Source organism: Cololabis saira, chromosome 1 (genome assembly GCF_033807715.1).
Source record: "Cololabis saira isolate AMF1-May2022 chromosome 1, fColSai1.1, whole genome shotgun sequence".
In the NCBI taxonomy this organism is placed as follows: Eukaryota; Metazoa; Chordata; class Actinopteri; order Beloniformes; family Belonidae; genus Cololabis; species Cololabis saira.
This window is the reverse complement of record NC_084587.1, coordinates 24,356,250-24,372,028: the sequence shown is the minus strand read 5'-3', so window position 1 is coordinate 24,372,028 and position 15,779 is coordinate 24,356,250. Positions and strand designations below refer to the sequence as shown.

Sequence of the window (15,779 nt, the reverse complement as noted above, 5' to 3'; positions counted from 1 at the left end):
TTAATCAGCCATCAAGTCTTCAGCTGGACCCAGGTTCTCAGATGACTGCGATAGAAATGTTACACGTTGTGTTCAGTGTCTCCAAAGTGGAAATAAGAACCCAGCTGATATAACGTTAGAATGCCGTCTAACTGTGCCTCCTTGTTTCTGCAGTGTTGGTTCAAACATGAAACGCAAGTTACCGTCCATGAAAAAGTTAGGACACCCCGATAGAGTTAGGAGCTGCAGTCGTGCAAAGATATTAACAACATTTAAAATATCAAGTGAGGGGAACACTACCTTTAATGTGCTTGAGGATGAAGCATCGTTGTTGTTCACCGAGCAGTGAAAGGTGTAGTTTGTCATATACTGTATTATGAGGAATGACACCGTTGTGATAGTTGTGAGCTTATCTTTCATGAGTTATGGATATGTGATATCTTCTTCCTGATTTGTAAAGCTGAGGGCCAATAACAGCGGCGGGACAGGATTAAATTGAATCTGTTCTTATTGGATTACATTTGACACCCCTGATACATACAGTGCAATATACATACACAGTATAAAGCTTGTAAAAGCATTGAAAATATTGATACATTTCCATTTAAAAAAAACAAACTGTATTTTATCGGGACGTATCTGTTCACCATTAACACTTAAAGTCACATACAAGGGGTGGATATGTTATCCTTTCAGCCGTGTGCACAACGTTGTCTTGGAGCGATAAACCCAAACGTCCTCATCTCAGTCACTCTGAAGCCTCACCACTTAAAACAACCAGTAAGTTAAGTGTCACCACTGTACAAACACACTCTGACCCCACCGTGCCGCCACTCGACAGAACAATGTACTTCTGCAGAGTACGGACAAAAGAACTGCACGAACGTACAAACACTTAACCGAAGCGGCGTGATTGGTGGGGTGGGGAAACAGGAGCAGGACAGGAAGGAAAGCGGAGTCATTGTTGAGTGACCGTATCGTCTCTCACTGTGACAAGGTCATCAGTGAACTCTAGGTACACGCACAGTCACACACACACGCACAAAATCCAAGATATACAAACAAAAGTCTTCCACACTCACCCGCAGGGTCTGTAGGTGAAGACTATGTAGCTTTCTTCATCCGTCTTCTCAATAAAAGTTACGCACGTTTGCTTCTCCCAGTGACGCATGGCCTGTTTGAACATGGCCCTCTGACTACCTGAAAGACGCACATTTCATATCCTGCTTTCACAAAATCACACATCAGTGGGCCTTTTATTGCTGAGTGGTAAGGGGCAGTAGTCCAGTGGCGTTGCTTACCAGTAAAGTTTCCTCCGATGACATAGGGAATTACTCCCCCGGGCCATATTCTCTCAGCTCGGGATGTGGCTGCTCGAGGAAGACGACTCTTCACCATTTTACCAGAATTCCCCACTTTCCCAGTTTGGGTCTTTTGACTGGTAGCTCCTTTGCTTTCATTTTTGGGGAGATAATCTAATAGAGAAGAGAGGAGGTGGGCACGAAACCACCATCTGTCAGTATTTCTTAACAACCAATTATGGACTTTACTGTTTTTATATTTAGATTGGATCAATATGCGTAAACGAAATACAGTTGCTACTCTGAGAAGATCCAGGACTATAAAATACTTCAGAAAATGGTTAACACCAGAGATTTAGTCAATTTAAAGTCGCAGAGCATCAACATGCACAGTCACTAGACTGGTCCTTGTACAGAAACGATAAAAACGTGTCATTTTTCAAATTTCCAACTGCTTACCAAAACCAAATCTTCGTATTCTTTCCAGCAGTAGGTATAACGATCCTTTCTTCACAGTTTCATGCTCTCCCACTCCACCTAACACAAATGAGGGACCACAATGTCAAAACAAAAACATTGCATGATACATTCTGATTTCCTCAAGTGACTTCCTGTCTGCTTGCTTCCTATTTCAGCTGCTCTACTGCAGCTGATGAGGAAATATGAGAAAAAGCAGTGCAGAACGATTAAAGAGTGCGAGTGACATGTTGCATCCACTCACCAGATGTGTGCCCCTGTCGGGAGTGTGCACGCGTGTGTTGCGCCAGGTCTATTGTTCTGTCAATCTGGAACATGCGCAGATCCTCCTCATCTAAAGCGATGTCGCCCCAAAATACAGCTGCAGGTAAGAAAAATAAGTCACAATCATTATCAAAGCCTTGCCAGCTTTGTCATGACGTTTCTCATTCTTGTCAATAACCATGAAAATCCAAACATTGAAATGGCGTGTGTTGTGTTCTTCACTTGCACGGATGGTGTACAGTTTAAAAAGAAAATTTCCAACTTTTTTTGTAACAGGCCGCAGGAAGTCTGATGCACCAGATAGCTCATTAGAAATTAACATCCACAAGACCCTCTGTCCTTTTTGAAAAAGGACAACCACTTTCGAAGAATGCTTAGTAGCTGATTGGGTGAACGATAAATCACTGTCAATTTTGAAACAATCTTCAACCCGTCAGGTCAACAAAATGCTGCAAGCAGACCCAGTCAGTGAATAGAAGCTGTCATTGTTGACTCGTGACACACTAAATGACTCATGTAGTCGCCTGTTTAGTTGACCGTCCCAAAGTTGTCTGAGTTTTCACGTCACATAGATAGTTTGGAGCTTTGAAAATTTAATTTCTAATAATTGTAATTTAGAGGACCTCACAGGAATTTGTCAAAGGTCTAAAAAAAATGGTTGTGGAGACAGCTCCTGAAGACAAAACTGGTTTTATATAGCATGCCACCTGTTTATGTGTCCGGCCGTCACCAAAGTGGAAAAAGCAGTAATGAAACTTGACTTCTGAAAAATTTGTGAACCCTCACTTATTAGAGAGGAAAAACTACCAAAGAGTAGAGGCCTCAGGTTACACAGTCTTCTCCAGCTTTACTCTTTACTACTCTTTTATACTTCGCATACAAACATATTGTATTTTTCAAAATGGGTGTGGCCCAAAATAAAAAGATCACTGAAGTCAAAGCTAGTGTGATCCTGTTGCAAGATGGCATCAAGCGTACCTATTAGTGTTTTTCAGGGTTAACCCTCCCAGAGTAGGTTAGAACTTCTACCTTTTCAGGCGAGATATGTCGCATAAGAAATACTTTTCATGATTTAAATAGATTCAAACATTTGAATAAAAAGACGGTTCACTATGGTATTGCCGTGTAAAAATAAAAAAATGACAGCCCTGACCTCTTGACCAGCAGTCACACTCTTCTGCTCCACTATTATAATTCCAGTTTTTAGATTTTTAATGTCCAACTGGTTTACATCAGCTAGTTTCAGGTGTAACTGTTTATTTCTAGAGGTCCAAGTATGTCATGTCTGATTAAATCAAGGTCAAATCATAAATGAGGGTGAATATATGTGTTTAAACTCAGACTAACCTCACATCATCTTTATTTTTAATTAGGCAAGTCCTTTTTTATTGTTGTTTTTTTTACGATGGGAACAACACCAAAGTTGTGACCTTTACTAAGAAGTTGGCTAGTGATGTCATGTGGTTGTAAAGTTATCACATTCGCAGATTCTTCTATAATCAGAGCATTCATGTAATAATCAACAGTTTCAATGCCTCATTTCCACTAATATTTAAAAACCTGTGCTGGATAACCACCAGAGATCAGAGTCGCTTTGTCTGCCAGTCACTACACACACACACACACACACACACACACACACACACACACACACACACACACACACACACACACACACACACACACACACACACACACACACACACACACACACACAGCCAGCAGCTCCCTGTGGTCAAACAACACTCTGATATCTGGTCATGTGTAAGAATGTTTTTTGGGAAAGTTTCACACCCACCAGTGAGCAGTCCTTCCTTCCGCCTCTCTTCTGCTTTTGTGAACCACTCTAGTTACTGTTAATGTTGCTCATCATAACCTCTATCAGTACAAGAACAGGAGTTTTATCCAGGCTGACTTTCACAGGTATAAGTTACTGTAATATTTTTTTTTTTCATTTTCTCTGTTCATTCCAAATGTAAAAAAAAAATAAAAAAATCTATCAGTTGAATTATGCCTGATACAGTCAATAACTCTTACTGTAGATCCATGTTGTCACAATGCGTGGCTGAGTAGGACCCTGATGCAGGAGAGACGAGGAGGTAGGAGTTCCAGAAAAACGTGATTTATTAACTTTAAAAAAAAACTAAAAGGCAGCTGAGCAGGAATTACAAAAACACAAGAGTGTAAACTTGGCAAAAATCCCCAAAACCTGACGGAACACATGGAGGGTGGAAACAGTACTGACCAGCAGGGAGCAAGGGAAAGACAAGATATACACAGAAGGCTTGGCGAGACATAGGTGTACACGACCCGGCCAGATGGGAACAAGGGAAGTGAAGACATAACTGAAAGACAAGGACATGGGGTTTCAAAATAAAACAGAAACCTAAATACCAAAACTGTGATATTAACTCAAAACCGTGACACACGTTAAGCAGCAATACCATGCCATTTCTCTTTACGGGATAAGTTGCAGCCCGGTATGGTTAATCATCATCCCTTGATGAACTGGAAAGCATACAAGTCAGTTTTCCTAGGAGTGGATGTCCCATCAGTTATTCCACAGTTGATCTGTGCAAAGCTCAGAGACATTTTTAAAAGCTACATCTCAGATCCTCAGGCCCCGCTACCTGCATTTCCATTACCCCTAGGTTTGCACAAAACCCAAATATTGAAAAAGAAATCCTGTAATGGAAATAGCTCTAATTCTAAAATACTCCCAAATATTGCAAAACTGTTTTATGCTTCCAGGACGGGATTTTTCAGGCGATTCTTCAAACTATCGCAAAAGTATAATGGAAACGCTTTTTGTGCGTTTCCGCTTCTCTGGCAGTGCTGAGTGTGACGCAGACGGTAAATCTAAGTCATCAAAATCTAGTTTTCAGCCGTTATTGGCCTAATTAATAAGATGCAGTTGTTCTATAACATTTCTTAATCATTATACATTACTGTGCTCCATAAGAGCTTTGCCTTTGAATAATCATTTGAATGTTCATCTTCTGCATTCATCACCTGACTACATTTTCAACAGCAGTAGCAGCAATCACAGTAATCTTCTTCAACGTTGAGGATTTTTTTTTTCATTTTGTCGAAGAGAAGTCTTGCAGAATGAGATTAGAAGAGGACTGAACAAGTATGATTTGTTTGGAGGCACAAATAAGGTTTGCAAAACTGCATCTGAAAGGACCTTAAGACTACAAACAGATGAGACCAAAATTGTTTTATTTGGCATTTATGTCCAGGACCATGCTTGGCTGAAACCAAACACAGCATTACAGCCTCAACACCTCACATGTAAAGTCAAGCATGGCAGTAGAACTGTAATGATTAGGGGTTGTTCTGCACTAATAGGATCTGGGCACTATGCAGTTATTTCATCAGTCGTGAACTCTTCTGTCTGCGAGTATCCCATCTGCCCAACAACTAAATCCTGCTTGAGGCTTTCTCAGGCAACAGGACATTGATCAAGAGCACACCGGCATATAAGCAAATGTCAACCATGCTCAACTGCAGCAATGTTATAAGGAAGAAAATGGTCCAAACTCCATCACAACAGCACGATAGACTGATAGTCACACAAGAAATGACTACTTCAAATTACTGCTGCTAAAGCTACAAGTCATTGTATAATGGGGTTACTTAGTAATGCCTACATTATACATAATTTTTTTCTCTTAGCCAACTTTTTATTTAAAAAATACTGAATTAGCAAAATAAAAATAAATAAAGCAAATATTGGCCAATATGTTGTTTGTATGAGGCTGTATGGTTGCATGAACCTGGAAAAAAAAACTATTTCAGCTATGACTGATTGGTTATAAGAAAAAAAAAATCACACAGTCCAATTATTGAGAACAATTACTCTCTGACTTATAAAGCATGTTGCTTGCACTGAGCTAAACCTAAAGATGTTAAAATGTCCATTGTAAAGTTAAGCTGCAGACAAAATAACATTTGAGACTAAATAAAATTCTTCAGGCCAAAAGATCAAATGTTGTTGGAGCTGCTCAAGGAATCTTTTAAATGTTTTACTGGCCGAAAACACCAGTGTGACCTCAAAGTTATTTGGGAAAGGCTCACCAGTGGCCAAGTGTCTGAAGCGTACATGTCATGCAAAACACAAAACAGAATGTGTGGAAAAATAATTGCCTTTTTTCTCGATTATATTATATTTTGATCACTTTTGTGATCACAAACCAAAATTGAAATCACAGGTTCACACAGTTATCAAAAAATGACATCTACATGAGTGGCCACATAGAACCTTATGCAATATGTTATAACACAAGTGCCTCCTGCAAACTCGCAGAATTAAAAGGTGTCATGCCCCCTAAAAGATGATGATTCATGAGAACATACCGCACATCAGACTGTGGAAAACAAAAAACCCACAGCATTCACCTTTATTTGTGTGTTAGCATCTTCAGTTTAACCTGATTTATTAAAGCATGCTGTCTATTAAAACACCAACAACTTAAAGGAATCATTCCTGTATTACTGTACATGCAAACTATTACAAGCGAAATAGTGTCTGGCATTGTTCTTGATTGGAAAAGCAGGCAACTGCAACAATACCCACATGGAAAGTGTCTAGTCATCCATCCATCCATCCATTCATCCATGCATCCATCTATCCATTTTCTGTATTCTCTTCGAACTAGTTCTTGATCACTGATGCTATTGCAGCTGTCATCAGGTTGGAGTCTGGGTGCATCTATCTCAGGGCCATCACAGAGACAAACATGACATATGAGCTGGCATGCACACACTCACTCCAAAACATTCAACTTCTCTAACCCACATAATACACATGTTTGACAGGAACAGGAACGGGACCTGGAATATCTGGAGAAAACCTGTGCAGGTACAGAGAGATTATGCACATCCACAGTTTAAGTCCATCCTATATTGTTTTCTCCACGATCCAGCAGCCATATTTATGTTTCTTTAAAGCCATATCAAACTTGTTCTACTTGTCAGAACCCAGAAGTCACAACAACTGCTGTCTGGATCAGTTAAGTGTTTTTGTGCTAAATTTTGGAGTTGTTGTCGTTGCCTCACCTTTTGTTGCACACAGAAACTAAGCGATACTTAGAAAGCATATCTGATGATATTTTTATTTTAACCCGCAGTAAATCTATAAATAATCATGGCCAGATCTTTTTAATGTTTAGATTCTACTTCTCCTAGAGGATTGTGAGGTGTTGCAGAAATATTATCAGTCCAACTTCACCTGAGAAATTGTCTCTTGACATCTCACACTGCAATTTCTACACTGGTGACCTAGATGTTTGTTTCTTGGACGTATTCCGGTGACAGAATGAACGAACAACTCTGATGACAAATGCAGTTTCTTTGAAACTTCCAGAATGCTGGGAGTCGTCGGCTTCAGCCTGGTTTGCTCGGACTGAGGGACAGTTCGCTTTGGCAAGATAACTTTGGGTACTACCAAATACGACTACGTAGAAATTGCAGTGCGAGAAGTCAAGAGACAATTTCTCCGTTGATCACGCAATGGCGTGTGGTTTATTATTGATTTGAACTCTCAACACTCAACAACATCATGGAGCTGTATTTTCCATAAAACAATTCCTGCGGTACTTGTTAAAGGGACAGCGTCGTAATAAAAATGACCACCAGAGCAAACATACTGTGTAAGGAACCTCGATCATAACCACATGGGGAATTATATCCATATATTTCTGTACCCTCTACACTATATAAGTTACTAATTGGTTCTGTATAAGTTATGTACATTTCCAACTCAATACGAATACACTACATATACACCCAAAATTAAAAATAAAAACATCCATAGTTCAGCGTAAACCGGCATTTTAGAGAAAGCTTGATGCGTTGACATAAACTGGCTAAATTGTTAAGGTGCAACAGGACCCGTAGCAGTGCGAGCAACATTCATCCATGCACATACACATTTACACACCACTTCTTAATTTACACAGTCTACCACAGTGTTATCCAATCTGGCTCCTTAAAGACCACTTCCCCGCATGTTTAAGATGTTTCCCAGCTACCCTACACCTGATTCAAATAAATAGATTACCATCATCATGTCCTCGAGGCCTGCACAAGTCTGTTAAAGACCCATTAATTTGAGCCAGGTGTGTTGGAGATGGGAACTATTTGAAACATGCAAGGCAGCGGCCCTTTAGGGGCTGGATCGGGAACACTGGGATAAACAGTGATCCTCATACCAATGAAATTATCGGAGGCACTGTAGGGTTCAGTATCTAGCCCAAGGACACTACAACACATAGCCTGGGGAAGTCAGGGATTAGAGCGTTTACTCTGATTGGTAAGCAACAACTCTTGTTTCTGAGCCACAGCTGCTCTAAATGCCAGATGCATAAACCTCGTTTACTGGCTCCATTCAACTTTAGGTAGCAGCAGCTCAACGATGTGGTGCCTTCAGATTTTTTCTTTATCCCAGCTTATCTTCTCACTTGCTTGTCTGTGTACAGTATGGAGCAAGCATGAATGAAAACCCTGAATGGACTGGCTCCAAGGCCTGGCTGAGTGTTTACATTGGATCAAGACAACAACCTGGACTGCCCTCCAGAAACAGAGGGAAGGGCTTCAGAAAACGCCAGTGAAAGAAGTATTAGTCACCCAGATCAGGAACCAACAAGGAAATCATTCATTAATTGTGTACAGGAAAGCTGTGTTTCAAATGTCACAAGTAAGACATCAGGTTGAGCAGCAAGCTGCAGTACTACATTTTAAAAGGCATTATTACTGGACCACTACAAAAAGCTATAACACACTTAACGTGACTTTCCCATTTTTCATAGACAAAAGTATAATAATTGCTCCTTCACCCATTTCAATCTTCATTATTGTACCTTCAGCTGCTTTTCATATCATCGGGTTCTAACAATGAACAACCAAATGATAACCATCGTTAGGGGATTAGCTGAACTAAAATATTGCCATCCACAGGGATTTAAGACACTAATAAATTAACAATAGCATAGGAGAGGCTTGTCACTTAGCTAATCAGGATTGCCACTAGAGGAAACGGGGGTCAGGGGGCCATTGTGTTCAGCTCCATTCTATTGTTTGAGACAGGAGCACACCGCAGTGCCCACAGATGTACAGATAACGACATCAGATAAAGAGCAGGAGTGTGTGCTGTTACATGGTTCTATATGCCATGTTGGTTGTTTTAATGTATTTTTATACTCATCTATGGATGACCTACAGGAGTTCAGTCCTTTTATGAGTAGGTACATCATCAGAAAGGCTTGTCTAAGAGCTTTTGTAGAAACAGAATTGGTTTAGAAACATCAGTTTACTTTAGTCATGTGGATTGGTTATTATCTTTGCTGATTGATTATCAGCTCCTCAATGTCAGTTGCTTAAAGATGCATTCTTTAAAAAAAATGCAAGTCAGCAGCTGGAAATACATTACATATACAAAAATGAATGCAAAACATTGAGTAGTAAAAGAAATGTAATTTATGTTGTTGTTTTCTAAGTTTAAGAGGTTTTCTATAAAATACTCTATTTAATTAGCCGTCAAAAAGTAAAGAGAGACAAGTTGTAAGTATGCATATAAAAGAGGTTTATTTGATTCTGGAGAGGCTGATGTGGGTGTGACTTTGGTAAATAAATTGATAGAAAAAACACAGACCCCAGCTCTTAACTAAGATGTAGTAAAAACAGGCCTGTTATGGCCGTTACTTCTGGGACCTAATTGCACCACGGGTAATACAACTTCTGCTGACCCTGGCACAGTTAACCATAACCATAGTAACATAAATGACAAATAATATAAACATATTCCACCTTTAAGAAGTTGCCACTTCACCAGCAAAAATGTCATTTGTGAGTTCTCACATAAAACATACTGACTTGCTTTTTCATGAAAAGAACAACAAAAAACAACAGTATAGTGAGTCAGACTACACTTGTAGTAGTTTCAGGTGTTTCAGGACAACAAGGGGGACTACAGTATAAAGACGAAGAGTTTTCCAGGAATATAGAGCTGACACAAGCAGATATGCAAAGTGAAAACAAGAGAGGCATTACAGAGACGATAAGTTTGGCCGATTGACTGGGGTCCGTTAATCCACAGAGAAACCATAAATAGCCCAAAGTCAAGCCAGGGGTTGAGGAAGGGGGGAGGACGGTGAGGCAGGGAGATGCAGGAGGAAAGGTATCGATCTAAAAACCCCAGGAATTCCCAGGAGACCTGCATCATGCTGACCAGGGCCTTGCTGTTCGCCCTTCAGCTGGGGTACTGCAGTAAACACAGACACAAACACACAAGCACACTCACCAACATATAGGGACAAAACCTCACAAACAAGTAATGCGCCACAATGCTTTATGTGTGTATGAGTGAATGTTATGCAAAAACTGTATGAAAATCATCTTTTCTTGGCATTTGACCATCATTCCACAGTTTTAACTGCAATAAATCATGATTAATGTTGCCATAATTAATGTCCCTTCGTCTTCTTAATTAATATTTCTTTCAGTTACTTTGAAATATGTTGCCTGCCTGAAAAATCTCCCTTAAAAACTATATAATATATAATAATATGTATGTGCAATAATAATATGTGCATTTTCTATGTCCATTAAATCTGAGTTTCTCTGTTTTAATGTGCAATAATGTTGTGAGAGTTCCCATAGCTGAAAAAGAGATATGATATGACATTTTACAAACTCCACAGTGCAGTACAGTGAAGATTAAGACACTGTAGGGTTATGCACTCATGCTATATTCTCTGGGGTGCATCTAACACAAACACACATGCACACATATGCCTCTCTAAGCTCCTCATTAAGCAAATATAAGGTTACACCATAGGTGGGCTAATGTGTCTTTCTATGTGCATGAGCATGTGCATGCATGTCACGTCTGTGAGTTTCTCACATTGCATATAAAGCTGTGGCTTTGAGCGTACTGTAATATCAAAAAGAGATTATCTCGGATCTGCTTGAGGATTTCCTGCAAAAGTAATCATGGAGCAATCCGACTGAGCCACATTAACCCTTTGGGAGCAACATCAGGTGCTGCTCATTGAAGCTCACCTTACAGCTATAGCGTTGAAAACAATGATTAGGCAAGGTACCAAAAATGTGGGCCCTAAAACCATGTTTTTTTACAGCTTGCTTTCTAGTTTAATGGGCCATTAGGTTGATGCTCCACCCAAGAATTTTTCACCATGAGACACTCAACCCTTTCTGATGGAAAGGAGTCTGTAAAAAGTGTATGGTTTACAATGAACAGAGGTTGCGGTCAACCTCGCAGCTTGTGCAACAAGTTTGGAAATAAAATATCACAACAACCATCAAAGACTCTCCAGCATTTATGGGCAGACTGTTTGGAGCACATCGTCTCCAGCACATACAGTAAGTGTAGCTCCTTGTCAAATAGACTGAGGCAGCGCCGCTGTCATACGGACAGATACAGGAAATCTTTACTTCCACATTCCATCACTCTGTTCAATAACTCACCTTTGGCAGACAGAGAACAGCCCAGATAGTCAACAGCCTTATCTACTGCTTTTATTCAGTTTCTATTTTACGGTATCCATCTATCTATCTATCTATCTATCTATCTATCTATCTATCTATCTATCTATCTATCTATCTATCCATCCATCTATCTATCTTTCAAATCAAAAACAAAAAGACAAAAAACAACGTAACCATCCCATCCCTTTTGTGTCAGATGTGCGAGTCGTCCTGTCCAACCAATCAAATTGTCCTTATTTGATTCATTTATTTTGTTGGATTAACTCACTTTGTGATATTTTCCCTACCTTACATCCATTCACTTTTTGGCTCCAGTGCAATCACTCAAGTTTCTTTTTCCTCTATAAAATAAAACATGAGCCTGGACATGGGCCTTGGTAGGGTATTACTGATCCACCAGTCCTACGTTCCCTTTACATCTTTGTTTATTTGATACATGCATGGGGCTAAAGTCATAGCAGATGTCCACCAGCTTGTTTGTTGAACGAGGATACACGAGCAGGGCCAAAAACGCTTGCACGATAAGATTCAGATGGGAGTTATTTATATTGTCTTTCTAAAAGGCCATAACAGTACCATACCATGCGTGTAGAATTATAATACATCCCAATAGCTAGAAAAGAAAGGGGACATTTGGATGTACAATGTTGAGATGAGTTTTTTTTATTTGTAAAGAATTTTAAACTAGATCCAGCTTTAGGAAAAATAATGTTATCTTTGAGTATATGTTGCTAAGCAACTACAACATTGTGTGAAGGTTGGAATAACGCTTAATAAAAAAAAGATAAATGGTAATTGTAGATCTGCGACCATATGTTATTTCCTCTCTTTGATGTCAAAGTTAGATGTAATGTGCATCCATGGACAGCCTCCAGAGAAGTGCTTTATTTGTGGTAATAAGTGTCGGATAATGCTATATGAACTGTCTAAGGGAGGTTTGATCATCAATGAAAACCAAAGGAATGGTTATGAAATCAAACTATCCAATGTGATACAAATTCAAACTTTAAGGAAAATTTGGTGTTTTTGTTTCAGTACAAACATGGAAAAGCTGTGAGATGGTTATGGAAATAGAAGAACTGCTGGAAACATATCATCACAAGTCAGAAACACACTTAGATCATGTGCAGGCACGTATGTACAGTATATGAAAGGAAGATGGAGAGAGACGAGGAAATGAACATCTGCCAATTGAGATGAAAAAATGTGTTTGCTTTCGTGAGAGTGAGTGAGGGAACTGAGCTGAAGCTATGATAATTACAAACATCACCAGTAAACACAGACAAGCAAGATTTGACTCTTTGACATCATTGATCTACACAAAACACACTCACATATTTTTAGAAGCTTGAACACATTCCCAGACACAACTACATACCTTTCCTCTGTCACATCATTGTTTACTACATTATGTGTGTGTTTATCTACAGACTGGAATAGATACAGTGTGTCCGTGCTTAAACATAGTTAAATAAATAAAAAAGACAAGTAGCAGATGGCAGAGCTGCAAGCACACAACTGGATAACTGAAATGACCCGGAAACAAAGCCCTGACTGAACACACACAAATCCATTTAACAGGAGCGCAGTTCTCAAGTAGAAATATTTTTTTAATTCCTTTTTTTTCCACAGCTAAAATGTTGTGAAAAGAAGCATTCAGAAAAAAACTTCAGCCTTTATGATGTATGAGATTATGAATCAAAATTATTCAGCGAATAAGGACCACAAACTAAAGGAGTAAACAGACACAGAAATGTTTGGTATGTGACAGAATAACATAAAAACCTATGATACACACACATACACAGACACACACCAACAAATACAGCAAATTGGTGTAAAGCTGTAATGACTTTACTGTGACACTGAGATTCCTCTCCAACAGGTCATGGGTTTGGCCAGACATGGTTTAATTTACCATCAGGATGTCCTAGGTGTGCAGCCAGCAAGCAGTTACGTGGACAAATGTACCCAAATAGCTGAAAAGGAAAAACAAAAAATATATATTTCTTGACTAAATCATACCATTTACACCAAAGCCAAGACCTAAGTGATAAATCAAATCAAACTTTATTTATATAGCACTTTTCATACAATGTAATACAAAGTGCTTTAAACATTAAAATCAACATTCAACATATAAAAACTCAATAAATTAAATAAATACCTGGCTTGATACTGAGGTGAGGAACAATATCTATCCATATCTATCCACACCAGGTGTCACCCCACCACAGCCAAGGCTGCAGTGCAGGACTCCCCAGCGACCCCGACCAGGACGATCCCCACAGTAATGACCCCAAAGGGCGAATAGACATAATCCCCGGTGTGGAAGATTCCCATGACAAAAAAGCACTGGAGTTAACGTATTAAAAAGTAAAAACAAAATTAAAATTAAAGCTGCAAGCAGCGATGAACGGGCCCTCGCACCCTTGTGCACGTTCAGGCTGCAGTGGAAGCGCTTGTATGACTTGCATGTAGATTCTTCAGGCCTGGACATTTAGCGGATGACACCAGCCACGAATCTCTATATAAAACCATTCAAAAGTTATGGCAGAAAATAGGGACTATCAAATATTGACCAATCAGATGAAGGGACGGGGCTAATTTGCACCAATTATGTTCAAGGACTCAAAGTCTTTATATCAAACCACTCAAAAGTTATGGCAGAAAGTAGGAACTATCAAATACGGACCAATCAGATGAAAGGGGAGGGGGGCGCTTTTTGGCATCTAGTTTCGCCATGGTAACCCTTTTAACTGATTTTCGTGCATGTATGTCAAACCGTATTGTGGGGCTTGAGGCACGGCGTTTTCTAGGGGGCGCTGTTGAGCCATTAGGCCACGCCCATTAATGCAAACCATTAAATATCAAATTTTTCACCAGGCCTGGCTTGCGTGCAAAATTTGGTGACTTTTGGGGCACGTTTATGGGGACAAAAAGGCCCTCCTTTCGTCAGAAAAATAAAGAAGAAAGAAAGAAAGAAAGAAAGAAAGAAAGAAAGAAAGAAAGAAAGAAAGAATTCCTACAGATACAATATAATACTGTAAGTGCTCGGGCCCTAACTAGATAACAATAAACTAAACCACACTAATAAAATAAATACAATTCAGCTATAAACTAAACTAAATCTTCAATAAGTAAGCTAGTTGAAGACATGCTACAAAAAAAAAGATCAAAGAGGTAGAGGTCAGCTGGATTGGCCATGTTACAAACTTTGTTTCTCAACCTGGGGCACCAGTCACTTAACAAGCCCCACTGCTTTGCTTAGGAATCTGGAGGAGCCATCACCTGCTGAGACCAACCTGACATCTGCCAAGTCAATGGAAACACTGCTAACAGCAACAGCGGCAGTTAGACTGACACCGACTTTTCTGTGTGTTTTCCCCCACTGGAGCAAGAGAGTTGTTCCAGTGAAGGGTCGCACAGCAGACGAGGATGACGAGGAAAGGGATTGTTGTCTGGTTGCAGATTGCCGTAATGCTTTGTGAAAGCACACACATTGGAAGCATTATTGTGCCTTTGTGGGATCATTGTGACAGCACAGCTGGAGAGCAGAGACAGAATAAAGAGGGGATCTCCACTGCGTCGTCATACTGCAGTCTCTGCATTAAAGTGGCTTTTGTGAGTCACATAACCCATCTTTCATTCACCAAAATAAAGATGCACTAAAAAGTGCAGCTTTCAGGTCACATGTTCAGATTGTGTGAGTGAGCCAGCAGGAAAAAGGGCAAGACCCTGAAACTGAAGCAACTACATATAAATTAGACATGACTCAATTGAAATCGTAACCTTGTGTTTCCTATTGTAACACTTCCAAATGCAGTCAGAGATAAATGCTTTCATCCCTGATGTCGGGTGAATGGTCACTCAGACAAGGAATTGGCACATTAAGTTCTGTTTTACGGAAAAAAGATCAACACAGTTTTATTTAATAAATTATTATCTTACTGTCACAAAAAACGTATGTAGTGTTTAGAGATTAGAATTCTCACACTTGACTCGTGCTCGTGCTGCACCTATTTCAGACATCACATAAAAACGTGGAAATAATCTGAACATTTGAGAATTAGACATATTTAAAAATACAGATTCTCCCGCATTTCTTGGCTTTCAATTAAAATGAGGACAGCTTGTTACTCTGACCCTTTTACGTCAAGCTTCCATTCATTGTAGTAGCAGTTTCACACAGTTTCTCTGGGGAATCTGATCTACTCATTAAGTTTCTAGCAAAACATGCTAATTAGC

At 39.6% G+C, this 15,779-nt stretch overlaps 1 protein-coding gene across 2 annotated transcripts in view; it reads right to left on the bottom strand.

Moving 5' to 3' along the window:
• Positions 1-15,779, bottom strand: part of tll1 (tolloid-like 1) — a 69,073-nt gene that overhangs the window by 37,080 nt on the left and 16,214 nt on the right. For both annotated transcript variants that reach the window (XM_061718771.1, XM_061718780.1), the window contains exons 3-6: positions 2,002-2,118; positions 1,740-1,817; positions 1,281-1,454; positions 1,062-1,179 (exon numbers count right to left, since the gene is read on the bottom strand). In XM_061718771.1, the coding sequence (XP_061574755.1) occupies positions 1,062-1,179; positions 1,281-1,454; positions 1,740-1,817; positions 2,002-2,118 (487 nt within the window). The remainder of the gene's footprint in view (positions 1-1,061; positions 1,180-1,280; positions 1,455-1,739; positions 1,818-2,001; positions 2,119-15,779) is intronic.